Source organism: Cyclopterus lumpus, chromosome 12 (genome assembly GCF_009769545.1).
Source record: "Cyclopterus lumpus isolate fCycLum1 chromosome 12, fCycLum1.pri, whole genome shotgun sequence".
NCBI classification, from domain to species: Eukaryota; Metazoa; Chordata; class Actinopteri; order Perciformes; family Cyclopteridae; genus Cyclopterus; species Cyclopterus lumpus.
The window spans coordinates 15,745,062-15,772,246 of NC_046977.1; the positions used below are offsets into that span (position 1 = coordinate 15,745,062).

A 27,185-nucleotide genomic window follows, 5' to 3' on the forward strand; every position below is an offset into this window, starting at 1 on the left:
GAGACGCTCAGCTGCTATGTTTAGTGTTAACAATACTGCAATTCAAAAAAAGAAGAAGATCCTCATACCTGAACAGAAAACTCAAAACTGAGCAGTACTTCCTCCTTTTTGTTCAGATGTGTGGTTTTTGTCCATGATTCGGTCGGTCACACACACACACACACACACACACACACACACAGCAAAAGGCAGAACAATCTTTATTAAAATCTACATGTTTAATCATCCTTATTGTTAGAACACCTTTAATTGTTAGTTAGTTCGAAGTTTGAAAAAAACAAAACAGTAATAAGGCACAAGCTATGCATGACTCCCATCACGGCTATGGGTTGTTCCTCTGCTGTGGACGATACGTTTGGATAAAAAAATAATAATAAAAAAAAGATTAGAGTTCAGGCAAACAGCCCCGTTTGTTTAAAATGTGACAACTTTGTTTTCATACCCATTAAACCCGTCAGGTAAACACAGTTGGGCCTGTTGCACTATGTAGACAAAGCCCAGAGAATATTGGATTACAACACAGCAGGACTTTCATCTCCGCTCAGTAGACATAATGCACTATATTCACATAGCAAGTAGTAGTTTTTGTTTTGTTGCTATCCAAACGCTCTGAATATCGTTTTGGAGATACATTAATAAATCGAGTCCCGCGGTCACAAACCAGAGAGACAGACGACTGACAGTCAGAACGATTCTGTGCACCAACATGTCCGTTCCCACATCCAGATGAGATGTATGCGACAGTATTGTGAAGCTTATTCGTGAGCATACAAGGAATCCCCCCCCCCGCGTAATGTTAGCAACTGAAAGAAAAAGCTGAAATTAGTCAATCAAGTAGTTTCGCCATTTAGTATCCCGAGTATCCCTTTTAAGGAATAGAAAATAAGCTTCCTCTGAACTGTCCATAGCGTCAGATGTGACCCAGGAGAGGGAATGAGATGAAGTAACCGAGGAGGGAGCCCGCGATGACCCCGAGGAAGATCCAGGTGTTGTAGGACATGACGCACAGCATCAGCATGTAGCCCAGAGACACCTGCAGCATGTGGAGGACTGCCTGGATGCCATGTAGCTGCCAGCTGTAGGGGAAAGAGAGGCATGAGTTACACCAAGAAGAGCGATATGAGAGGAGCATTATTCCTCCTGTGCCGTAAACTCGCTATAGGAGGAAGAATTCAGTCTGTTAAGATGCTTTGGGTTTTAGAAGGACTTGGGTCACATGTTGGTTCTAGGGTTCAATCAATGGAACTGAATATGTAACACGTGAACCATTTAAACAGAGAAAGAGGTCAATGTTTTCTCTCACTCACACACACACACACACACACACACACTAACGATGAACTCTACACGTTTGATTTAACGTTTGACTCAAGGAAAAGGAAACATCATAACTGCGTTTACGTTTGACGTGATTTTCAGGTCGAGCCTGTTTCCACCGTTAAAGGAAAACAGAGAGATGAGTAGGTCATGATTTAAAAAGAAGAAGAATGAATAAATGAATGCCTGACCGTTTTCTGGTGTTCAGAGCGAGGGGGCGTGACTGCATGGGGGTAAGCGAGGACTCCGAGGGGCTGCTCTCCACGACGGAGATGCTGTCGCCGCCGAAGGATTGGGGGGCTGCGTACGGCTGCGGAGGCGGAGCCAGCCTGGCGTTGCTCCCCAGCCACACCCTCCACACTTTGAGCACCTCGAAGAAGACCGCGAGCAGCAAGACCATAAACACCGACAGCACCATCCCTGGGAGACAAAGGCGATTATATCATTACAACGTTCACGCAGCCGCCACAAAAGAAGTCTCGTTTAGTACCTCAAAAGGAATAGTTCAACATTTGGTAAATGTGCTCCCCACACGGGTTGAATAATCTATATCTGTAAACTAGGACATCACATTTCTTGGTTGGCCACAATGACTTCCTGGACTCTTTGTGACAGTATCAATGTTATCAATCTCACTCAATTGTTAAGCTATTCCTTTAATACTAGAATGTTGCTTTTTTTCCTTAAAAAGGAATAATCCACTAAATCATTTTTATAAAAATGAAACCCACTCAACTCGTTCAGACTAGATTGGTAGCTTCTTCTCAGGAGACGGCAGAGGGATGTTTGGGTTACATTACTTCATAACACACAAATGCATTAATGACTACGTTTGGATCAGGGTTGCAAAATTCCGGGAATATTCAAAGTTGGAAACTTTCCACGGGAATTAACGGGAATAAACGGGAATTAACTGGAAATGTTGGGGTAATTTAACTGTATTTACCTTGTCATAAGCAGACATGCATGCCCAAAAAATAATACCAGGGTGATAAGACAACCACCACACAATTAACAATTAAATAAAGAACATCGATAAAGACAATAAATAATCCACACTACTAATATCAAACACACATATCATATTCATCATATGTCAATAAATACATCACCTGCATTCAAATATGTTGTATAAAGTGAAGGAAAAAAAAGGACAGGACAAATCATGTGCAGGAAATGGGTTGAAACTGCCTTCTATCAAATGACAATGAGGAGAAAGAAAGACTCAAACAGTAATATACTGCGGCTTGGTCACAATTCTTAAATTACATTTAAGAGATGCTTAATAAAAATGTTAGAAATCCCATCATTGGTCAGGTTTCGAATACTGAATAAAATGATACGTCTGACTGCAGCAGTGGTTTGAAGTATAGATGAAGTCTCTGGTTAATATTTGACCATGAAACCAGGTCAACGTTTGAAACCCTGGAACTGGTGACTCCAAACACATGACAGCTGCTACCCTCAGAAGAAAATCATTACCCACCTTTCAGAGAAACTTTTCAAGCTTACAGTCTTGGACGATAAGTTTCCAGTGGAACGTTCCTCTTTAGAATACACACACACACACACACACACATACATACATACATACATACATACATACATACGCTACAGTAGGTGTTAAACAGGTATACTGGTTCTAGGCAGTGGTGTATAAAGTACCCAAAAGCAATACTTGAGTACAAGTAAAGATACCGTACTGGAAAATGACTCCAGTAAAAGTGAAAGTCACCTATGAGAATACTACTTGAGTAAAAGTCTTAAAGTATCTGATATTTACTGTACTTAAGTATCAAAAGTAATATAAAATGTACTTAAGTATTGAAATTAAAAGTACAAGTAAATGCTGTTAATAGAAAAGGAACGGGTGAGAATTTTGACTGCTGTGGCCACCATGACCAAGGACACGGGGTTGTGTTGAACATAATTGGGTTGGCAGTGATCCATCCAGGAGCAACAATGTTCAACATAATATATTGTGCATGCTTTTTTATCATCATAATTCTCCGAAAAGCAATATGGCACTATGAAGGAGTTGTAACAGTGTGTTTATAAGTATGCTCATTCCGACTAGAGGATGTAGAGGGCAAATGCAGAATATTGTGTTCAGCAATGAATATCAACTTGATGCATCAGGTCCGTGTTTTGAGAAGCTGCCTTGTAAACTCCTCTGGGCCTGATGTGAACACAATAGACAAAGGTTTTGCTCAAGCTGAGTCTGCAATTGAGAGCACTTGTTTGCAATTGTGCAATAACGTGACTAACCAATGATTTAACTTCGAGCCAGGACCACTGAGTCACCAAACCTGGGTGCTTGTGTTCCATCACAGGGACGTTGGACTCATGATTCATTTATTTTCTAAAAATAGATTTTGGCGCGAGTAACGAAGGTTTCAGGAGAAAAGTATCCGTTTTCTTTGCAAAATGTAGTGAAGTAAAAGTGAAGGTCAACAGAAATAGAAATAGTAAAGTAGAGTAGATATCCCAAAATTACAGTAACACAGTATTTCTACTTTGTTACTATGCCCCACTGGTTCAAGGAAGTAAACACTACTGGAGAGATGTGTCACCAGAGTGGCTCCTTGCTCTTGAACACCTCCATCTCACCTGCAGGCCCGTGCACTCTCCAGAAGTCAAACAGCAGCGTCACGCTGCTTGACACCCCAAAAGTCATCTGGAGGGGAGATATGAGAAAAATAGTTACAAAAAACTAAAAAGGCCGCATGTGCCGGTTAACTGCCGATCTTAAAGTCGGTTACGATTACGTTTGAAAGCACCGGTCAAACTCTGAGAAGCAGAATCAATGCCAGGACCACGGCGCTGCTGACCTCAGCCCCTTTCCCACCAGCATCACTCATGTAAGACTGAGCTATTGCACTGCTCTGAGATCAGATCTGTCCCAGAGCCTCATAATAATAATAATAATAAATACAAAAGTATTTTTCATCACAAGTATTTCAAAATAAAATACTTAAATATATCGCCATGGAACGGTAAATATACATGGATTAAAAATACAGGAAGAAACACACCTTTTATTGTCTAAAACTGGGTGATTTTTTTCGAACAGTTTAGACAAGCTTAGGAGGAGCGGCGTTACACTCCTTCTGCTTTGTCTAGCAGGAAATGAATACACGGTGCAAGCATAATTAACTAATTAGACACCACCCCATCCTTTATGCCGTTATCTACTAAATCATTGCTTTAAACTGATGAGAGAAGAAAAAGTCATTTAAACGTCTCCCAACAAATATCCATTCAGCAGGTCTTGCCCAACCACCACTGAACGTATTGGCCCACAAAAGCTTACTCTGTTCTGCCTGGTCTGCTCTGGCAGGCGTGTGACTGACAAGAGGAATGTACTCTCTCTCTCTCTCTCTCTCTCTCTCTCTGTCTGTGTCTGTGTGTGTGTGTGTGCTAATTCACCATCCGTCCAAGCATGACTGTTTCTCACCAGCTGCACACAGGTGACAGTCTACCTGGAACCTTACGCCCATTAATTAATTGGGCGTAAGGTTCCGTAAATTAATTAGTTCCCTCAATTGTTTTACTTTTATTCTCAAATGTATAAGTTTAATTTGTCACCATGGGCTCTGAGAGCTTGTGATGGGAGATTCTCTAAATTATTTAACAGACCAATTTAGAAATGTTGCCGTTTGAGCCCATGATATGCCACATGAAGCATATGAGCATGTTTTCTTCTCCCCATCACATGAAACAAAAAACTGAAACATTTTAAAAAAAAACTTGAGGCACCCACCGTTTAGAGGCTTGAGGTGCATATCATGTCACCAGGAATTCTGTTTGAATTTTCTGATTAAATTCGCACGAACCGGGTGAACAGTCGGTTACATCACCGTGACACATTCTGAAGGGCAAACGAAATGGTGCACATGGTGAGTGCACATATAATGTTGTCAGGAATCCCTCATCGCTCCAGGAAGTTGGTCTGTAACCTGTAATCGATGTTTACAACCATCTCTGAGTGATAACTTTACCATTCTGACATGTCCGGCTACCACTGGGGTTTGTTTACAACCTGTCCGATAGTTTTCACTGCTCTGGTTTCAGTCAGATTTCTTCATAAAAGGGAAACTTATCAAATGAGTGAGATGGAGACTCATGAACATGCAGAATTAAATGTAAAAAGTTTAAAGTCTACCATCAGAACCAAAGCTTAGTTGAGGACAGAAGCGTTCGAGACAGCAAGAAACATGACAGAGAAAGTCAAATATAGACGACTTGAGTCACCAATCTGACCTGAAGCCAGGCACAGTGGTCATTGTGAGCTTATCTTCCAAACCGCTCGGGAGGGAACAGACAGCCTATTTGTTCATTTTATCAGCACATACTAGGACTTGTTTAGTTTTCTCCAATCTGCCATGGTGCAGCTATTCATGTCAAGCTTCTTAAAAGTTAAACATCACTTCAACCATAAAGCAGTGTATAGCTGAGATGACACCTGGTAAATGCAAATGTGAAATGCCCTGCTATTTTATTTTATTGCATTGTATATTTGTAAACAATGTTTTTGCTATTGATTCAAGTCATTTCCCCCTGGGGATGAATAAAGTAAAATCTAATCTCTCTAATTCTAACTTGATGATATGATCATGCCATGTTATAGTTTAACAACAGCTGAAAGCAAATGGTGGTTATAAACAACCCCAAGGAGTTATTAAGGTTGTTTTATGTTTCGTGCATGATGTTAACATCCAGACTAACCAGCCTTTCCGAGCGATGATTAACCTTAACTGTTAACCCCTCACCAAACTCTCCAAATGGGGACCACACACACACACACACACACACAAACAATATTATGGGCTGCTCCATGAAGTCCCCATATCACGTTCTCAAGCGCCGAACGACTGAACGACAAACTGTCATGTAGCTAGAGAAATATTTCAAACGCAAAACTTGAAGATGAAACTACAAAAGAGCCCACTTACGGACATCATGGTGGACTGGCTGAGCGCGGTTCGTGTCAGCGGTCACTCGCTACAAGTGTCCCATCGCTGGCGACTCGCGTCCCGGGGAAGAGCTGCTGCTCGAGTGCAGTCGAGCAATTGCTCAAGTGTCCCAAAGTAGCCGCTAGTGTCCTCGCTCCTCAGTCAGCAGAGCTGAACGAGCGCCTGACTGGAGACAATAAACAGAGGGGCTGATGGGTAGTTGAGTTTTTAACAAAGACTCCCGTGCGACGATACTCAAAACGGGGATTAAGGTCGCTCGGAAACTCAAATAGTGTCGTCGACATAGAGCACGGTGGGAACAACCGAGCATTCATTTGCATTATACTCGATGTTTAGCGAAAAATCGAAATGTAGTCGATGGAGAAATTATACGCATGCGCACATCGAATCTTCGTCTTCTTCTTTGAGGATTATTGGCAGTTGGCAAACAACGAATTGGTGCATTACCGCCACCAACTGGTATGGCGTGTAGATCTGGATGTCTAGTACATTACATTACATGTCTAGTAATTACATTTTTTCAATAATATTAGTTAGTCTAAGATACTGAACTAGTACTTGATAACACTTACTTCTTGACTACTTTTGCCACAAAACATGTGTTGCTTTTCAGCTACTTGTTAAAGTGCACTGTAAAAAGCAAAGCGCGTTGTTACATTACATTATATGTCATTTAGCTGACGCTTTTATCCAAAGCGACTTACAATCATGTTACATTCATACACTGTAGACACAGCTACAGGGAACAATGCAGGGTTAAGTGTCTTGCTCAAGGACACATCGACTAAGGCGGGGATCGAACCACCAACCCCGATTGAAAGACGGACCCACTGACCCACAGTCCTCGAAGGAGGCTGACTGTTACTTGAGAGTGTTAATGACACCATTATACTTATTGTCACTTTGATGTTACCGTTACTGTAAATCATGTCAACTGCAAAACATAAAATTATGCAAACATCTGGATCCCGGCATCCTTTGGATTTGAGTCACCATTGCAGAAGCTGCCTTTTTATGTGTGCCGGCTGCAGGACATCTGGGACCCTTTCTTCCCCAGGATTCCTGCAGTTGTACACATATTTCCAAAGAAAGACCATTACACTTAAGATCTAGCTCTAGATTGGTGGTGTCCACATATTATTTCAGCTGTTTTAGGTCAGAACAAACAGTAATGTTGCTCTTGTGTAATGCTCTTGAAACTGCCTTGTTGTTAAAAGGTGCTCAATTTATTTTTAACAGAAAGCTAAAATAGAGTGTTGGAAGCATGTTCCCATGTCAGAACAATAAAAAGCATGACAACAGAAACACATCATATATCTTTATTGTTAGACTGTACAGTACAACTGATTCCGCACTGTGTGCTGAAATACATTTACTGATTGAGGTGCTACTTTCTGTATCTGCATACAAACCTGTAAACAGTTTAACAAGTAGAAAAATACAAAACCAGACACCACTCATCAATATGTGAGGGGAAAAGAATGAAAAAAAATAGAATTGGAGCTTCATAAAGCTATAGTACCTTTTGGTGGAGAGGAATTAATCCGGATCGATAAAGGCAGCGTGAAATGATTTCAGGGAGTTGGTGCTGTAGCATTCTTGGAAATGAGAGGAATTGCACATGTTTTCTAAAACGAGACTAAAAACAGGTCTACGGTCCAGTGTCCTCGCTGTTTCGGAAACGCTACATTTCTATACATCAGGTGCATTAAAGCGCAGTCCACAGGAGACACGACCAGGAAGAGCTGCGCATCCCCGTCGTCCTCCCTGACAGAGGAGGAGTCCTGGAGGAGGTGGTGGGAATCCAGATCGTTTAAGGCATGCCGTCACAATGACGTAGAGCCAGGACACCGTGATTCTGCCAGGGCTCCAACAGGAACAGCAGTTTGTCCGTGCACAATCTCGGCCCTGATGCGTCTCACGAAATAAATACAAAAATTCTGGAGGAAAAAAAAAAACGTGATCGGGGGCCACCACCAGGACTGATGTGTTTTTTTTGTTTTCTGAATTCAGAAGATGAATTTTGAGATTGTACTATACAAAGGTGGTAAAATAAGACAAACCCATAATTAGTCGCACACACAGCCAGGACAGCAGTTGTGTTGTTGTGTATGTGATGATGCACATTAGGGCTGAGTGATGTGGTTAAAACCATCATAATCATGTAAATACGGATATTTACTGTCACCAAGACACAACAGAATATGACAAATGTACGCCGAATTATTTTAAATTCTGTTCCACTGTTATGAATTACATACATTACTATTTGTTTGTTATTAAAGGGCGATGAGTTAAGGTGAGCGCATTTGGACAGGAGGCATTTGGGGAGTGATGCACATGATCAGATCACAAGATCAGACTGAAAGTTAAAAGTGTGTAATTATCACCCGGTCCTCGTACACGTCTAGCAAAGCTAAAGGTCTCCTCCCGATCATTTAACAAAGACGCCGAATCACAAGTCAATTTGAGATAGTTGAGTTTGAGGGAAAACAGACGTCAGGTCATCTTATCCAAACAAGTTCTGTTTTACATGCGCACATGCACACGCACATGCACACGCACACACACGCACACACACACGCACACAGAAGACCATGCAACTACCAAACAGTACCGTGTTGTGCACGTGTGTTTATCATCTGCACCGACTGACAATTCAGAGCGCTTCTCATCTCACAGAAGTAAAACAAAGAACGTTAAGGCAACAGACAGGAGAAACACAACAACAACATCAAATTGTCCGTTCTGCTCAACAAAAACCCACTTGCACTTGGTGCATCCCAGAAACAGGGACTCCGTGAAGCATTTCGGTGTGCATGGCTGATTATATTCAGCTCCACCTGCAGAAGTTTGAGCTGAGTGTGCACCAGAGACGGCCACAAGAGGGCAGTCACGTCCAGCTGCAGCAGAAACGAGCCTCAACTGCAGATAAACTGTCCTCTGAACATAAAACTGCAGCTAAACCTCTCAGCTGTATGAGGCAACAGCACATGATGGCAGCTCAAATACAACGACAGTAAGTAATTTCTGTTGTTGTTGCTGTTGTTTTTACTGCCACCTCTGTTTCAAGTTGCACAACTGAGAGGCGTTGCTGAGACCCTTTTTGTCTTCAATCTCGTGGTATTAAGATTATTAAGATGCATCACAGAACATCCTGCACACTGGGGGTTTAACTAGTTAAACTAGATGCACCACAACCTCTGGGGATGAGTTCTCCTTTAGACGTCCAGCCTGCTGCTGCTGCTGCTGATGAGGACAACCGACACACAAACAGACAGCAGTGGACCACAATAACAAATGCACAATTGGAACAAGACTTCCAAAAAAAAAGAAAAAAAGGCCAGCGATGGATCTCATCAAACATGAGACCGAAATCATTGTCACGGCATCACAGATGCAACGGTTCATTGGAAAAACAAAACAGATTTAACTCCGCCCCAAATGTCCAATCACTGAATAATGGAAACGCTGTACTTCTTTTAGGCACAGTGATGTTCAGCCGGTCTCTACCTGATGAGACACGAGAAATTAAACTTATATTCAATATAAGATATGATCCCTTTTTACTTTTTTTTTGTTTTTTGTTACTCATTCAAGGACAATGAAACAATCTTTGGGGTGTTAGTGGGGGTTGGAGTTATCGTCCATCCTCTGTAACCTGTCGTGTCTCAGAACTGATTTGTCGAGAGTGTCGAATGCAGACAGGTGTTGGTGGGCGCGGCCATGATGCTTCATCACCTGCTTCTTCTTCACTGTCTACTGTTGAAACTGGAGTTGGCGCTACTGCAGCTTTCCTCGTAAGTGGGTGGGGGCTCTGTAACAAAGGCAAAAGAAAAATAAAGTCAGTAATATATATATATATATATAAAAAAAGTCCTGCCCCTGTCCCAACTCCTAGCCTCTGCTCCTCTAGTAACTACTTGAGTATCACTATAAGTCAATGAATTTTGTCATAGAGTTTCTTTTCATTGCATTACTCTGTGGTTATTACAGAACTATTAGATTGCATGTTTTAGGATTATTGAGTTTCAACTGTGAATGCTTCAGGCACAATATTTAACGGACTCAGAAGCACCTGCAGTGTGAGGACATCAGTGTCTTCACTTACTGGCCTAGGGTGCATTCAAGAGCACTGACCACACCAAGGTGTTTCCAGCATTACGAATACGTAGCTGGCTTTTGAGCTGGTGTTTTGAGCTCAGCATTGTCGGTCAACGAAGTTTGGGAATTGGTCATTAAACCAAACCGGTGTCTTGTGTGTCCCCGGGGTGCCCGTGTTTGTTTGTGTGCCGGTGTCGAAGAACTAACCGTGAGGGTAGTCGCAGCTGCTGTACTCTGGGGGAAGGATGAGAGAACAGGAAGTAGGGATAGGAGTCACGTTTCCCTCGGTGAAGAAAGGTATGGTGGCCCCGGTGGACACACAGAACAAGGGAGCGGACGCGTCGGGCCGACCTTGGCCGGGAGGAAGGGCCGCGCCGGGCGCGTGGCCGAAAGCGCCGGGGGACACGGTGACCGGCTGACCGAAGGGGTCCTGCTGAGAGTGACTCTTGGTGGGAATCTCCTCACTGGCCACGCCGCCTGCACACAGCCCCTCCTCTGGCTCCTCCGCCGGCGGAGCACTGGGCGTCACGCCTGCTGCGCCGGGCGCGGCCGTTGCGCCGCAGTGGCCTGGAACGGAGAGCGTGGGCCTCGACGGAGACAAGTTCACGCCGATGTTCCCAATGCAGATGGGCAGAGTGACGACGGCGTCTGGAGACTTCAGTGACACCTGCAGCACAAACGGGAGAACGGGCCTCGATTTGATTGGAACTTTTTACTGCAATATAAATAATTCAATTTGGGGTAGAAATTAGTGGATCTATGAATATTGGAAGTATTAAGAGTTAAAGTAAGGTTGATTATGCTCTTTTTATGGGATTTGGTGACAATAACAACAATTTTAAATAAAACCAACCTGAACCTTTAAATATATTAAGTATCCAAACCAGAATACCTATGAGAAAAGTATTGTCAATACAATTTATTAATATCAAAAGGAGAAAAGAAAAATATCTCGTTCTCACTCCCATTTTAGTTAAAATTTGAAAGCAAACATTCATTTCCAGCTCCTGCTGAATGAGGAATAATTTGACTGTTTTATAGATTAGCTATATTATATTTGAAGTATATTCTTGATGTAGAATGGTGTTAGGAAGACTATAGTGACACAAGGCTCTGTGAAAATACATGACTTTACACGCGCGCGCACGCGCACACGCACACACACACACACACACACACACACACAAACTGACCTGAAGGAAATAGCTGATGTCTATGAGGCTGCAGCCGGTCAGTGCTGACTGAGGAAGAGGAGGGACGATGATCTGCTCTCTCCACTCTGCATGTTTCCCTGCTTTCACGCCGGCGCCCTCCACCTCCGCGATGGTCCGCAGGTCGACCACAGGCCGCTTGGTCTTGTAGGTCACTTTCTGGTGCGCGGACACAAAGACATGCGACGGTGACTTCGAGCCAATTCACCCACCTCGAGCTCATTGGAAGGAAACGCGTCTCCTTTGTAATGGATCAAGAAATCCTCTCGTACTCGAGGTCCAGAGAGATTTCATTTGCTCCCACACGGAGGACTACGCTCTATGAATACATTAAAACCCTTAAAATGCATATTTTTCGGGGGGCTGTGCACATTTGGAAATGGCATAGACTATGAAGACGCAGATTAGGATTTTATGATCTATTTTCTTTCTTGTCTTTCTTTTTTTACGACTCGTTGCACCTGTTCGGTGCGCAACACATGAAAGCCTTTGCGAGACAATATTTACAAAGACGAATCACTGCAGCAAGAATTTAGCCTCTTAAAAAGGTGAGTGTGGTGGTAAAAAAACAAACAAAAAATACATAATTATTACGGATAATATTCACTGCTCTACCTGTATGAGACTGGCCAGCACACATCCCGTGTCCTTTCCGGACTTGTTGTGGATCTCTGCAGCTAACTTAATGACCTGCCCCGGGATGTAACCCCTCAGGTCACTGCGAGCTTTCAGCATCAGGGTCCCCGTCTTCACCAGGAGGTAGCTGAACTTCTTCGTGGTCACGGCGTAACTCGGATTCTGCGGAGACGAAGACGCAGGATAAACGTTTTGTGTGTGCGTTGTTGGCGATGAGGAAGCCTCATGAGCTGACGCTGTGCTGATTTTCTATTCCTGCTTAGTTCCAGAAGACCAGGAAACTCTTGACAGGCATTTCAGGAAGAGAGTGAGTGATAAGTGAGTAATGCGGGGGAGGTTGAGGAGAAAATGAATTAGATCCTGCTCGGCCGTAAAATCGAATAAGCCTCGACCGAGACAAGCGCTTATCAAATAAAGAGATGCGTCCCATCTTCTCCTTTGGTTTCTGCATTAGGTTCTAAACTTCTCCGAAGAACAGAAGAGCAACATTCAGGTTTGCTAGGTGAGAAAATGAGCAGAGGGAGATTATCGGAAAGACTTGTGCAGCGAACACTTACTTCAATGGCAGGAACCTCATTGAGGTTGAGCAGGTTGAGCAGGTAGAAGGGCCTCAGGGCTTTGTGGTCCTTGGAGAAGCGCGGCGTGTCGATGGCCGCCCTCACGCGGTAAATAACCTTCCCAAAGGGTCCCTCAAAGGAAGTCGGCACAGCGACTGAAGAGAGGATTGCAGATGTTACTTTGACACTGAGAATGCTTGTGAAAAGCATTTATGGGTTATCTTTGATAACCCATAAAACTACAAAACGCTCCTCAGAATTAAAACGTTAAACACTACTAACATAGACAGATGTCGTAGGCATGGTACAGGAAAGATTATTCATTCTTTAAATGAGACAAATTATATTATCAGGAAAATAATGAATTCCAGTCCAAAGGTACAAAAGTACATATTGTCTCAATCTATATTTGATGAGTGAATTTCTTTTTTTACAAATGATTAAAAGGTGGCAATTCCTGAAAAGGCTAAATTAATCGGGGTACAATTTAAAAGATTTTCTTTTATATTGTGTCGGCCTTTATCAGAGCGGTCACAAGAGGTGAGGAGCTTTTCAGACCTGAATGGGGAAAAAAGGACACTGATGGTTCTTGTGAGGAAAGGGCAGTGAGGAGCAGGAAACAGGGAGCGAGAAGGCTGGAGGGAAGGAAATTAAAGGGGAGGCAGATAAAAATAACTCTTTAGGGACCGACAGACAGCAGGAGAGAGATGCTCAGAGCCCGAGGAAAGGAAGAAAAGAAAAAGACTCTGCAAGCGTGAGCCGTACAAACAATCTGCACGTAAATGGCTAAACGCGATGTACAGAAATGTGATTAATGTGCTGTCAAAACAAAGGCTGAGCCACTCTCACTATCGTGGAGCCCTGACCCCCATTCGGATGCTAATGTCAGCGAGGCAGGCGGCCGCTCCAGGGACGAGTCTGCCGCTGCTGCTGCTGTCAATAAGAATCAAGCAGGAGATGTGGGCTGCTGTTGTGTTTTGTTGCAGACCGCCTGGGAGCCAGAACAGAGCTGTGGATGGACTGACAAAGGACGGACTGAACGCCTGAAGACTTTCCCTAGAGACGCATCGGCCTGAGCTGCTGTACTCTTTGCTGACTTCATTTCAACGGGGCAGCCCCCTGACATTTACTTTTTCAGGATGGACTTGTACAACCACTGAACCTAGTGAGCACCTGTTGATATGTGGTAAAAGTGACCGTGATTCATGGTCCCCAGTGTATTAATCCTATTGGATGTTCCTCCAGTGCCATCATGAGGGTTGTAAAAGTGTAGCAGCCAATACCTTCTTCCCAGCTCAGTGCTGGTGTTTGAAAATGTGTCACAGTTCAATTTCAGAAATCAACATTGAGATCGGGAATTATTTGGGCATTTGAAGGCGGTCCTTGTCTTGCTCACTGGCTATTCCAATGTATTCAGTTCATTTGTATGAAAACAAGGATTCGACAAAGGATGAAAAGGTTCTAGTGCTCCATCGAAGTGCATCACCTTGTCATCTCGTTTGTTTCTCTTATCTTCAGCTCGTTTCTCACGTCCCTTCGGAATGAGGCCGTGCAACATTTCATCCAACCCCATTGATCCCTATCAGTGTCCCCGTACTGAATGCACCTCGTCTCTTTGAATTCTCTTGTTCCATCGGCGGAAATTGATCAGCCCGGAACAACAGCTGATGCCTCGACTCCAGATAAATGGCCATTTTATAAACCGCTCCTCGAGAATCATTGCGCATTCGAATCCTTGACAGGTGAAGATTCCCACCTCTGGTACTAACTGCGTTCATGCAGCACTATTATCCTCGAAGCGCTCTGCGACACCCCCACACCCATCCAGCACGCATCTACAGCAAACTGGGTCCCGGTGTTTCTTTTGCTCAAGGACACTCAGACAGAGGGGGTGGAGCTGCCTGTTCAGTGTTTGTGGTGGGCTTATGTGACTTTCCTTTGAAAACAACTTTGAACCATTTACTGTCAGTGCAACTTAAAGATGCTTCAAGGTCTCCGTCTCTGAGTAGGAACTGCTCTTAAGTTGCTCAGTGTTTCTTCAATTCAATTCAACTTTATTATCATACTTGTGTACAACAATACATAATCTTGACAAAAGATGACATTGCTTTTATTTAATGAATGAATGAACCACACTTTTGTTATGTTGCACATCACCATGATTCTCTATCATTGTATGTATTTATGATGTGCTTTGATGCCGACATGTTTTCATATTTACACACGAACATTTCTCAGAGAGGATAATAAACCTCATTATCGCCATCACCTATTTAAACCTAGTGTTAAAAGTCAGGTCATTCTACCTAAAAGACTTTCTGTGCTGTGAGTCTATTTTATCGACAGATCAAATCAGTGTGTGTCTCTACCAGCAGGGGGCGTAGGAGACACTTCTGGAGAGACTGTTAGGAAGAGGGTGAAAATGTTTCACTAATAGGTATCACCAAACTTCCCCAGCTGATTACTTACATGAAGGCATTCTATTTTGTATTACAAGCGCTCTAAAAAGGTATGTTTAAATATGGACATGATGCAATATCTTATTAAATATGATGTAATTTGCATACATTTCCAGAACACAATAAATGGATAAAGCCCGGTTTCAAAATGCTTGTTACATTTTTGGACATATAAGAAGAGTTAAAGGAGACTCGCAGAAAATACTGTCAATAACCATTAAAAAAACACCTTGTTTGTAGGAATAAAATGTTACGGCTATGAATGATATATGAACCCCTCTGTAAAAACCTTCAGAATATAGATATGAAACCAGACAGTTTGGTGTATGTTGGTGCTAATGAGAAAAAAACACTTATTGAGGAGAACGTCCTTTCAATATATGTGTTCTACAATGCAAATGAGGCATTGTCTAAAGACACAAAAGACAAACACCTAAATGGGGATTCTGAATGTTTTAGCTTTCCACTGACAAAAGACATGTTATGGATGAAAAATATCTCCCAACATCTCAATGATCAGTGCCTGAAAATGTTTTTGCCACGTTTGTCTCCCCTCATCGCTACATGATAGTTAACATGCCCTGCGCTGATGCCCTCAAGTCCGAGGGGCTGAGGGGAGGGAGAAGCATGGGGGCATTAAGACCAATTAAACAGTGACTGCACAACAGGAGAGGGAACTAAAAATACTCTTCCCCCCCCCCCCCTAGCCCACGCCTGAGAGAGTACAAGATACCAGACAGACTCTGCACTGTGTGTGCCCTCGCAGGTGCCAAGCATGTTCAGCTGATCTCTGCGTCATGTGCGTGTGATGTCATTATTTAAATGTTGTATTATTCATCAGCCTTGTGAGGTGACATGTGGAATAAAGGTGATTTATCACGCCGAGGCACGTCACAATCGCCATGTTCCTCGCCGCATCACTTAAACATTAACCATGTAATGATCCTTCACACGCCATCGGTATCGCAGATCTGCTTTGTGTGGGAGACAAAGGGCTGAGCACTTTGTAAGTACACACACGGGGGAAAGTCTCATGTTATCCGGTGTTATCACGGCAGAGTGCTCCGTTCACTGTCGCTATCTGGACCTGGAAAACTATTACGAGAACTGAAGGCGTGCCTCCGACGTGGAGGAATGAAGTTGAATTGGTCACCTGGATTAATCCCACACTCACCTGGAATGAGAAACTGGAAGGGGAAACTGTGCTCGCCGGCCACCAGGGTTCCTGTGGAAAGAGGAAGTCTCTCAGTTAAATGGAAATTACACGTGTGTGTGCAAGTAGAATTAGAATTCTCAGGGCCTGCGTGTGTGTGTGTGTGTGTGTACGATTGTGTTTATTTCGACTTCCCATATCTCCTCGTATGCATTTGGGTCGTCCTGTGGCGATCACCTGCTTTCCCAGAGGGATGGAGTTTCTGAGACAAAGCAGCTTCATTGTTCAAAGACGGCCGAGCCGAGACGCCTTTTGTAGCGACTGAAACTAGCACCTGAAACCAATCAGCCGGTGTCGGAGGACGCGATAACACGTGTAGCTGGCAAGGTTGGAGCATTTCTCAGCAAAGTTAATCAATGATTTACAAGCACAGCGGCACCGTGGGGGCCGGCAGCGATCGACCCGAGGCCGAGTGCCTTCTTCTGCTCCGCTGCAACATCTACGGGTCAGCATCACTGGGGTTTTAAAGAAAAGGCCTGGTTTAATTCTACATTTCTCAAAGAGCATTTCCATTCCGTATCTGACAGCGAGGCCATTGATTCCTAGTAAACTAGTAAAAAAGGTTAAATAGTTTTTCCAAACAGCTGGGCACTGTAGTTTTTACAGATGTTACTCAAACAGGGGTAAATTGTTACATTTTTTGGGGACTATTTTCAGCTGCGGAATAATACACATTCGTAGGATGTAGTGAGTATTTACGGCAGCAGGGCGGTGTATGTGGGATAATTGAGACTCCAGGCTCATTGACAACAATGAATGGAGCTCTATGGCACAGAGGGTGAAGACATAGCAGGCTCTGGATATACAGACAATGCTTGATGGCATCAGTTCAGTTGTCGGTTTTTCTTTTCATAAGCAATGAGAAGAATATACACATCGACATGGACAATAGAAACAAATAAATATGTATTTTTACACCTCAGGGTAGATCAAGCAGCAGTGCAGACGCAGAAGGGAACATGTGGAAGTGCAACAGTATACGAGGACTTTGAGTTGCTGATCTTATCAGACTACCCGGGCTAAACGGAGGCAGACCTCGCTGGGTCTTCGGAGGCACACGTGTCATTCGGAGGATGTAAAGAGGAAGTATGAAGTGGTGTTTTGTATTACATTTTGATACTTGTATATTTCACAAGCTCACTTAAAATGAGAAGATCAGGCCCCAATAAGAGCCTTTCTATCCCTGTCACACCGGGAGCACCTCAAGAGAGTCGGCTAATTAATTCTCTCGATGATTCCACAGCCCAATTAAATTCATCCAGACAGCAACATGTCTTAACTCTTTAGGGATGGGCACAACTCTTCTTTCTTTCTTTTTCCATTAGCCTCAGTTTAACTGAGGGGAGGTGCTCAGCCTGTGTGTGTGTGTGTGTGTGTGTGTGTGTGTGTGTGTGTGTGTGTGTGTGTGTGTGTGTGTGTGTGTGTGTGTGTGTTTGAGTATCCATCTAATTGGATATCGACCCTACACCAAATCAAACCTGTTTGTACCTGAATAACTACAGTCGAAGAAGACTATTATGTTCATGGTGTTGTTGTTTATGTTCCCAGGAGGATGATTTGTAACGACTTTAATGATCACCGTACTTTTCACGCAGTCAATGATATTGGTATTACTAGCTTAAGTATAGTGCAGAAGAAGAGGGTGCAACAAGATGGTGTAGTTAATAAAAAATCCGATCAACTTCTGTGATGATGCACATTATTAAGAAAACATGTTGTGTTGTGTGACTCCATCAACAGTTAGAATAATGTAACTCATGTTCAGTGCCATTCTTTAAATGCCAACAAATCAAACGTCCTTTAACTTTGTTTTTTTTTTTTGCCCTGTGGTGTCAAAATACGACATCTAATAAAATGACACAAAATAAGACCTGTCTTTCGAGACCACCTGATGGTGGTCTCGAAAGACGGTTTCTCGTTTAGCAAACGGAAAGAAAAAAACGTTGCAACACACACTAACTGCACAGATGTGTAACGCATCATCAACGGACAACGTAGAACACGGCAACAAAGGAAGCGTGACGGCGCGTCAGTCTCCAGCGTGGTCTAAATATAGAGCTGTCAGTTTGTAAAACAAGTCCACGGGGGAGGGAGATCCTTATTTCCTGAAGGTCGTTAACTGACAACAGTGACAGGGTGAAGAATGGACGCTGACATCACTGGTCTCCGACCGCCAAGCATCTGTGGCATACCACATTATCAGTCAGCCAAAGTGAGCGTCGCTGGCTTTGTGTGTGTGTGTGTGTGTGTGTTTGTGTGTGTGTGCGTGTGTGTGTGTGTGGTGGTCTTCTGTCACCCTTCCTGTCTCGCTCCCCGTGTGCTGCTCAGCCCTTGGGGGCAGAGCAGCCCATTTTGGGAAGAGAATGGGATACGCAAAAATGGCAGAGATAAAGGGGCGCGCGAAGGGAGGCTGTGTTATGAATTATTTATGTCCTCCTCCGTTTCAGAGTGCGATGCGCCTGGTGTTTTACATCGTGCACTGTGTGTGCATTACTTTTTTCCTCCTGCTTCAAAGATACTGCAAATGTGGTAAACATGGTGGTAATTATTAAGTTTCATTTATTTTAAATGTATTCATATAATTTACCACAATATCTTTGCACACTAATGTCTTATAGACTGATGATTTCTTCTTTTGTTTTTGCAGTTTGGTTGACTTAACATTTTTTGAGACTAACGCCGAAATAATACCCGAGTTTCAGTGGCAATACCAAAGTGATTCACCTTGAAAAACATGAAGTACTTTTTCCTTTTCTTTTCATTTTACGAAAGAAAGCTAAATTCTCGTGTAAAATGATGTCCAAACACAAGCAACTGTTCCAGAGCTTTACCTAAACAAAATAGTTTACAACTGGCACACATCTGGGACTACCTGATCAAAGAATAAGTTTGGCACCCTGCAGATAATGTATATGTTTTTTATATATATATTTTTATCGTTATGCAAGGCCTGTCTTCATGCATCATTCGGCCACAGCTCAGATAGTAGTACGCCAACTGTGAGGCGGGTGTGTTCATGTCTGTGCCCGTTTGTTTGTGCTGTCTGAGTAACTGAAGCTTAAGTTTCACCTCCCCATCTGCTCTAAATGTTCTAACTAAACGTTACACTTATTTTTGATGTTGCAATAATGACGTGTTCGAATCACCTAGTTTCATAGTCAGAAAGGAGGGGAAACGTCTGTTGTGATCCAATCATAATAACTAATATTATAACACATAGACGTATATAATACCTACAATGCAAAATACCTTTAGTTTCAGCTTCAGAACCTTATTTGTGTGTCTCTCTGCTAGCGTATCTTCCAGTGAGTATCGTGTTTTTCAGATGCTATACATTCTTGTTTGTAAAACAAAATCTGCCAATCTCGGTTTCAGCCTATTTTTTTTTACATATTATTCATTTATATTACTGAATCATTAAAACTGATGCATTAACAAGTATCTGGTCAAGCTAATTTGAAATAGTTTACATTGTAGTATGCACCTTACTTGAGTAAATACACTTTCCAGCAGTATAGCATGCATATATATATATATATATATATATATATATATATATATATATATATATATATATATATATATATATATATATATATATATATATATATAAATAAACTGGTTTGATGCATACCACATGATGAAGCACACAGTCCTGAGTGTTAAACATTGACGTGCTTCTTGGTGTTTCCACTAGCTAGGATCACACGCTCCAATGACCCTCAGTGTGATTTGCATTTACGACACATTTTAATGCATTCACAGCACATTTCACCTCCTGGCTGTGGGCGATATCGGCAACCAATTCGAATACGGAAGACGACCCTCGCGACCAAAAGATCCCGTAAGCTCTCGTTTCCGCAGGGCGAGCGATTGGGGACTGGAAAAGTAAAGAAACCCGTCCTGTGTGGTGCATGTCCGACCTTTGGATCAGACACTGGCGACCACGATTCACCTCAGGGAGGCGGCGTGCGGAGAAGCCAGCTGGAGCATGACTACAGGGGACCACAACTCGGACTGATTGAGGCTTTAACGCCGCACTACACGGCTGTTAAAAAACCCACTGCTGCTTCAGAGAGATTGCGCCTGTTGCAGCAGATTCCCCATAAACCAAATGAGGCTTCAGTCCACTCACACGGTGCTGTTATGAGATGGGAGGTTCTGACATTTCAGGGCTCTCAGGGAACAGGGATGAAACACTTTGATCCACAAACACTGTTTAGAGGTTTGGACCAGTTTCCCACAACTTCGAGGCAGCCATTGGTTTCCATTAACTGTAGTACTCAACAGATAGTCTTCAGCTTTCTTCAAAGTGGGCACAAATGTGAATGAAGATCAACAAGCTGCGTGCTATTTGATCTTCTTTTGTTTTGTGCACCAAATGGGCAAAGGCCTGAACATTATGGTCACCATTGATGCACCTGTGTGTTTACATGAGGACAAACAGCAGAAAAAAGCTTTTTACTGCCATCACCTTTGTCGGCAACAGACAACGTGCTGTTGAAGTACTGCTCCTCCAGAGTCCATGTGGCGTCGTTCACTTTGTTGGAGATCCCACACGAGCCCTGGCAGTTCACCTTGATGGCTGTGGAAAGAGGAGAGAAAAAGGAGTCAATCGACCGTCTAAAAGGTTCGCCGCCCTTGTTTGGTCTGACTATCAAAAATGCTTATATAGCAAATGCTTATAACACCTTCTGGGAAACTTGCCATGTCAACTGTCGCTCTGGTTCACTTGACAAGCTGTTTCCTGTGTCGTTGAAGCCTTGAACTGAACAGCTTTGACGTTTCCCGACTCTCGAGCATGTGAAACACTTGAAATGTCTAATTGTTATTTTTGGACACTTCCACGAGAATCATTGTTCACATTCAATGTTAATTAGAAAGAGGAAAGCGCAGTCAGTTTGGGCGGCACCAGCACGATATACACTGATTAGCATGAGAATTTTTCACGAGGAGGGACTCATTTTACTTAATCATTATGGGCCCTCTGGTGCTGGTCTGGTGCATTTTGCAGTGGTTAAGAATCACAACAGGCTGTGGATGGAGTTTCTGTCAACAGATGGAAGCGGAGGAGTAGTAACATAATCAGGGTGCTGTTGTGAAACTAAGGAGGCTATGAATCATAGTGCCAACTGTTCGCCCTACTGTCACGCTGCACCTGCGTTTCACTGGGGTGATGATGGCGATGAGGCAACAGCTAAGACAAAGAGGTCATGTCAAGATTACTCATAGTACAGATGAAAGCGTGAATGAATGCAAATAGCCGCACAGAGACGGCTTTTCACACTTGATTCAAAGATCAAGAAGAACTTTTTTTGTGCAAAAGCCTTCAGAAGCTGACATCAGTCCACCGACAAGTACCATAACTCAGGTGAGCAGCATTAGCAGTACTGAACAGCTTGTTTTTGTTATCTGGCTCCACTAACCCTAACAACCACAATCACGCCAAGCGGTCCCACGATGGTGGTTATCAAGTACTCAGTGAGTCAACCCAAGGGTTTCTCTATCTGGCTCCGGTTCACATACAGTGCAGTGTTTGCACCATGGAACCAGATGTAAACATGGACAAGTCTGCTGGCAGCAGAGGGGCCTACTTTACAAACAAAGAGGCTAACTCTTGGCTAATTAGGGATGCACCAATCAGACTATTTCAGTCCCGATAACGATGCTAGTGGTTAATCAATAAGCCGTCTGCCTCACTGCGTGGAAGAGGCACGTCATTCTTTGACATATGGAAGGCGTCAGGCCCGACTTGAACGTTGCTTTCTTAACATTGTAAATATAAATATGACCAATAAATATATATATATATATATATATATATATATATATATGTATAAACACATTTATTGAATTGTTATTCATCACTAAAATAATAACACCAGCAACTTGGGTAAACAACGCTGTTGTAGCAGCTGATAGAATAAGGCTGACATATTGGCGTTACACACCATAAACATATACATATAATCAACACATGAATTTAAGGCAATACACACATTAATATTCAGCGGAGGTTACCATGGCGATCTACCCCGATAAGAAGTGAATCACCATCATGGGACTGAAAAACCAGGGTTTACCCTGAATTTAGCTTGCTAACCCAACTCTACAGTGTGTCAACACTCTCTCTCTCTCTGTATCAACCCTCCTCTCTCTATCCCTCTTGTCGTTCTGTTGATCTGTCTGTGAGGAAATGAAATATCTCTGATAATGCACAACTTGCACGCACACGCACGCGCGCACACACACACACACACACACACACACACACACACACACACACACACACACACACACACACACACACACACAGACACACACTTTGACAGAAGCCAGAGGATTAAACAGTCCCTGCCTCAGTATTATCTCAGTATTCTGATAAGCAGACATACAGTCAGACAGATACTGTATGGCCGAGCATCGTTCTAAATGTTTCAGTGGCCTGAATGTGACGTCTGACTTTCTTTCCTTTTATGTTAAGCAGGAAAACATACAGCATAACACAACAGTACAGTTGGGGCAGATGGGAATGTCATCACATGTGGGTGTTTGGACACAGAGCAAAGTATTTGACATGAAAATTTGACCTGGTGGTGGTGGACGATGAAAAGTCCTTCAAATTCATTCTAGGTGTGGGGGGGGGGGGTACAAAATGTCTACCCAAAGACCTGCCAGACTGTATTTGATTCGTATTTTGATTGACATGAGTTGGTCACTAAAACCCTGCTACGATAAGAACATGTGAAGTCAAACCACCTGAACAAAAGCCTCAGACTACTGTGTTTGACCACATTACAGGATCGCACATCAACACAGGACCTGTGCTGGCATTACAGAACACACACACACTCTCTCTCTCTCTCTCTCTCTCAAAGTGCCAGATGGCTGGGCTCTCCACACCGGCACGACTCTTGGCACAGTTCGTTGGAAGAGGGAGGAACCTCTACCGGTAAAAAAACCCAAAATCTGCAGCTCACAAAACACAAAACAGAGCACTGCCCTTCAGCCATGCAGACTAACACACATTTATCTGGTCATTAACCAAACCCCGCAATCTGTCGTGCAGCCATCTGCCTTGTTCTTGTGGGAGAATAATACCTTCATACTGCACATTAACACAGCTTTCTGGAGTCCTCACACTTCACAGGGTCAACAGTAGAGGTGTAAAGTAAACAAATGTGACGGGGGGGGGGGGGGGGGTTTGAAACCATTACTGTTATTGTTTACAGATGTCTGTTGTGGAAAAGGAAAGAGCTCAGCCCATGAAAGGTCAGCACAGGGGTAATCTGTTAATGTCCCCGGCGGCAGCAGCAGCAGCAGCAGGAAGAGCGGCTGCAGCACAGCTGAATAGTGAATAGTTGTGTCATAAGAGATAGCCCATCTCTTTGGTGGACAGACCGGCTGTCTGCGGACGAATAATGGGGCCGTTCCCTACGCTGACGCGTGGAGCCGGATGGACCGGGAGTAGTAATGATGAGGCGCACGTCGATACATAAAAATGATGTATCGCCATGGTTAAATTATGAGTGGCAGCAGGAGTCCAAAACCCGAACCTAGACTCTAGTCTTTTGCCTGGTTCTAGTCGAACCTCCAAGGATTTTTCATGCTGGCAGAGATCAACTCTGTTCTTATTGTGAACACGCGAGACTTTCCCTCACGGGAAAACAATTATGGCGATTTCGGTGAAAATTACTGACATAGTTACACACGCATGTCCATCCTCTTCTGGGATTCAGGAGAACGAATTCAGAACGAAAATAATGCATCGAAGAGAAGCTTGTGCTTGTGACTCAGCAAATCACAGCAAAATGATCTAGGCCAGTGGTCTCAAACTGCCGGCCCCCAGGCCATTTACGGCCCCCCTCCCCTCGCCCTAGCTCAGATTCTTCTGCTGAGCTCAGCAGACGTCCCGCTCCACATCCCTTCATCCGCCAGCCAGCTCACCACCACCACCAGTGTCTAGACTCCAGGGGGATATTCGGCATCACCAGCCCACCCCTTAATACGACTTTGTCACAATGAGGCCTAATTGTCAAAAACTCTCCACAGTTCTAATCGTATTGTGCACAGATATAATAAATGTATTAGTTCAATGTAAATTAAGTCTCTCTTAAATTAATGTATTGGTCTCTTTGCTCTAACGTTTAATAGTTATTCTCATATACTAATTTGCGTTCATAAGAAACGTGTTTTTAGTTGGTGGTACAGAACTATGACTAAAATCCTTATGTGTAACAGAGTAACATCTCTTGTGTGTTTTAATTGATTACAATAAAGAAAGTAGGAAAATAATCCTTCTGAGTGTTGCCAGTGACGAAGTTAACCAAGCTCCAATCATGGCTTGAGAGTCTGCTTTTGAACAGCAATCTCCTTCAGTGTATGTCATCCCAAAATTATTCATAGCTATTCACAGACTGTGTGGGCTGAGACGCACAAGAAGCCTCATTCTCCTTTCCAATAAATAAATTAGCACATGTTTACAATGATATTATCACATTAAAATATGCCATAATTAAGATCACTGTATATATGAAACACATTGACATTGTCAATAAGAAGTGCTTTCTTCTTTTTTTTATTATTTTCACACATGTGGGCTATGTATATTGACAAATACAATGTGCATAAAAACCGGTGGATGAAAAAGTCAGACAGTATTTCTCATGCAAATTCAGGAGATTAATCTAGCACAGGAGCCAGCTCTCCACAGGCTAAACCACAGCCTGAGGAAGGCCGACACTCAGTAGTAAGGGGGAAGCCAGCAGCACAGCTCTGACTCAGCAGATGCCGGGATTTGTTGCCAACACACTGGAGTCCGTCCAGATCATGTCACCGGTTCAACGAGAGCTGCTGTAGGCGGCGGAGATGATCCCGGTGCTGCTACTCATTCGATTTTTACACACTAGACTAGTGTGGGCAGACAGATCCAGGAGAGAGGATTGCATGCCACGGTGGTTCAAGATCTGGCTGCCGAGACATGGCTGCCGTACTGGATTGGCTCTGTGATGTGGGTTAGAACGAGGCGTTGGTGGGGCATGGAGGACGTGGGTGGGAGGCAAAGGTGTGGTGCTGATGGGCGTGATGGAAGGTGAGATTTTCCGTTTTGTGATCGTCTCAGAAGGGATGATAAAGTCAAACTTAAGATGTCATAAAATGACTATGCAGAGGATGCTGGCGCTGATGTAATATATATATATATATATATATATATATAGATATAGATATAGATATAATACCATCCAACACCGAAACGCTGCTTAGTGGAAGTTAACAAAAGAAGCCAAACTTCTAAATGAATGTTACATGTTGTAAAACAGTCTAGAAGAGGAATCCTTTTGAATAAATCAAGTATCGTATGATGAAAGAATCAGTAGAGAAAACTGAGAACCAGACCAAACATTCATGGCAGCTGTTGTTGGAATCGACACATTTGGGATGGAACCCAAAAACGTTTTTAGGTATTGATGAATCCTACATTTACCATGGCCAATTACCATGTTTTACTGTTAGCAAGTACGGTTGCCATACAGTCTAGTATGGTGGTTTAACTTGCCTATAAAAATATCTATCTATTAATGATAGATATAGATAGATATTTCTCCCTGGTGCCACACATTATCTTGCACCTCTCCCTGTGCAGGAATTTTATCCCTCAGGACACTCTTTCCTGAAAATATGTGCCAGTTACGCAATACCGTTGTTTGCTCTATCACCGGATTTTCCAAACAAAAGGGCAGCTTCACTAAATAGATATTCACTTCCCAATCAAGTTCCTATGTTTGCACTCGGGCACGCACAACAATGCTAAACATTGAGTGAGGAAAAATGACTTCTGCAACAACCGTTGAACTTTTCAAAGAAGAAAAAGGCCGAAACAGTGTCTGTGGGAGAAAACCATTAAGTCAGAGCTTGCTGCTTGTTGCATCAGGACATGGGAAAATAAGTCAGGTTAGGGGTGAAGCTTGCATGGAAGCTGGACTGATAATTTTGGCTCCTTATTTACACTGATTATGCCAAGTCCAGCTGCAGCTAATGGCTGGGGAGCACAAAGGAGCCTCAGTTTGTTTAAGGTCCGAACTTTACAAGGAACAAAGCAGATTGAGGAAAGCCCCGAACCTCTCAGACACAACACGCCAGAGAAGAACCAAGGCCGCTAGGATTTCATCCTGAAGTGGGTCAGCAGTGCGAACGAGAGCAGATAAAGGGTCGTTTGAATTGCTTGACTTGATTGGCATTCTTCGCATGCGCTGAGAAAGACTCGGACGTCACGTAGACATTCCAGAATAATGAGGCACGGAAACTCCCAAAGCGGCGTCTGTGTGATAAGACCAGATTGGTTTTAGAAGAAGCTCCTGTAGGAGGTTGAAAACCTGCACAAGCAGACAGAAGCAGTTCATTTGGATTGATTAGCCTGACGGGTTTGTTATAAGTGAGGGGTCCACATTTAAAAACGGGGTGAAGAGAATACTATTTGTTTCTTGTTTCTTCAACAAAAGCCGTGAAGGACAGGGAACAAAATGCACCAGGAACCACTACCCCTCTGAATGTTTCTAAAAACCTAAAAAAAGAATGTCTAGTATATCTTTTCGACAAGAAAACCCCAAGAGGTCTCAGCCTTCACTTTGTACAGGACAGCCCGAGTAATCCGATGCTAATCCGACGTCACTAGCCTCATTAAATCTTTAGGCGCTGCAAAACAATTAGTCCTT

At 43.2% G+C, this 27,185-nt stretch overlaps 2 protein-coding genes and 1 long non-coding RNA gene across 6 annotated transcripts in view; 1 reads left to right on the plus strand and 2 right to left on the minus strand.

Annotated features, from left to right (window-relative positions):
- Nucleotides 1-183: 183 nt before the first annotated feature.
- On the minus strand, nt 184-6,698 carry slc31a2 (solute carrier family 31 member 2). 2 transcript variants are annotated; one of them, XM_034546221.1, is made up of 4 exons: nt 6,273-6,698; nt 3,928-3,994; nt 1,509-1,737; nt 184-1,076 (listed from the first exon to the last, which is right to left on the minus strand). In XM_034546221.1, the coding sequence occupies exons 1-4, from the start codon at nt 6,279-6,281 to the stop codon at nt 911-913; spliced, it is 471 nt and encodes a 156-aa protein (XP_034402112.1). In that variant the 5' UTR covers nt 6,282-6,698; the 3' UTR covers nt 184-910. The 2 variants fall into 2 exon arrangements, with proteins under 2 accessions (XP_034402112.1, XP_034402113.1); XM_034546222.1 differs by lacking the exon at nt 3,928-3,994 and having other exon boundaries at nt 6,273-6,681.
- Nucleotides 6,699-7,598: 900 nt separating this feature from the next.
- The window catches only part of arrdc1b (arrestin domain containing 1b), a 28,800-nt gene continuing 9,213 nt past the window's right edge, over nt 7,599-27,185 (minus strand). For 2 of the 3 annotated variants that reach the window (XM_034546539.1, XM_034546538.1), the window contains exons 2-8: nt 20,948-21,058; nt 16,435-16,485; nt 12,802-12,956; nt 12,224-12,406; nt 11,591-11,767; nt 10,605-11,064; nt 7,599-10,110 (exon numbers count right to left, since the gene is read on the minus strand). In XM_034546539.1, coding sequence (XP_034402430.1) covers nt 10,046-10,110; nt 10,605-11,064; nt 11,591-11,767; nt 12,224-12,406; nt 12,802-12,956; nt 16,435-16,485; nt 20,948-21,058 — 1,202 coding nt within the window. In that variant the 3' untranslated portion in view covers nt 7,599-10,045. Of the gene's footprint in view, nt 10,111-10,599; nt 11,065-11,590; nt 11,768-12,223; nt 12,407-12,801; nt 12,957-16,434; nt 16,486-20,947; nt 21,059-27,185 lie in introns of those variants that run through there. The other variant, XM_034546540.1, reaches the window with a different exon arrangement.
- On the plus strand, nt 18,488-20,953 carry LOC117740267. The gene is made up of 3 exons (XR_004610604.1): nt 18,488-18,685; nt 18,921-19,014; nt 20,239-20,953. It is a non-coding gene; the product is annotated as an uncharacterized LOC117740267 (long non-coding RNA).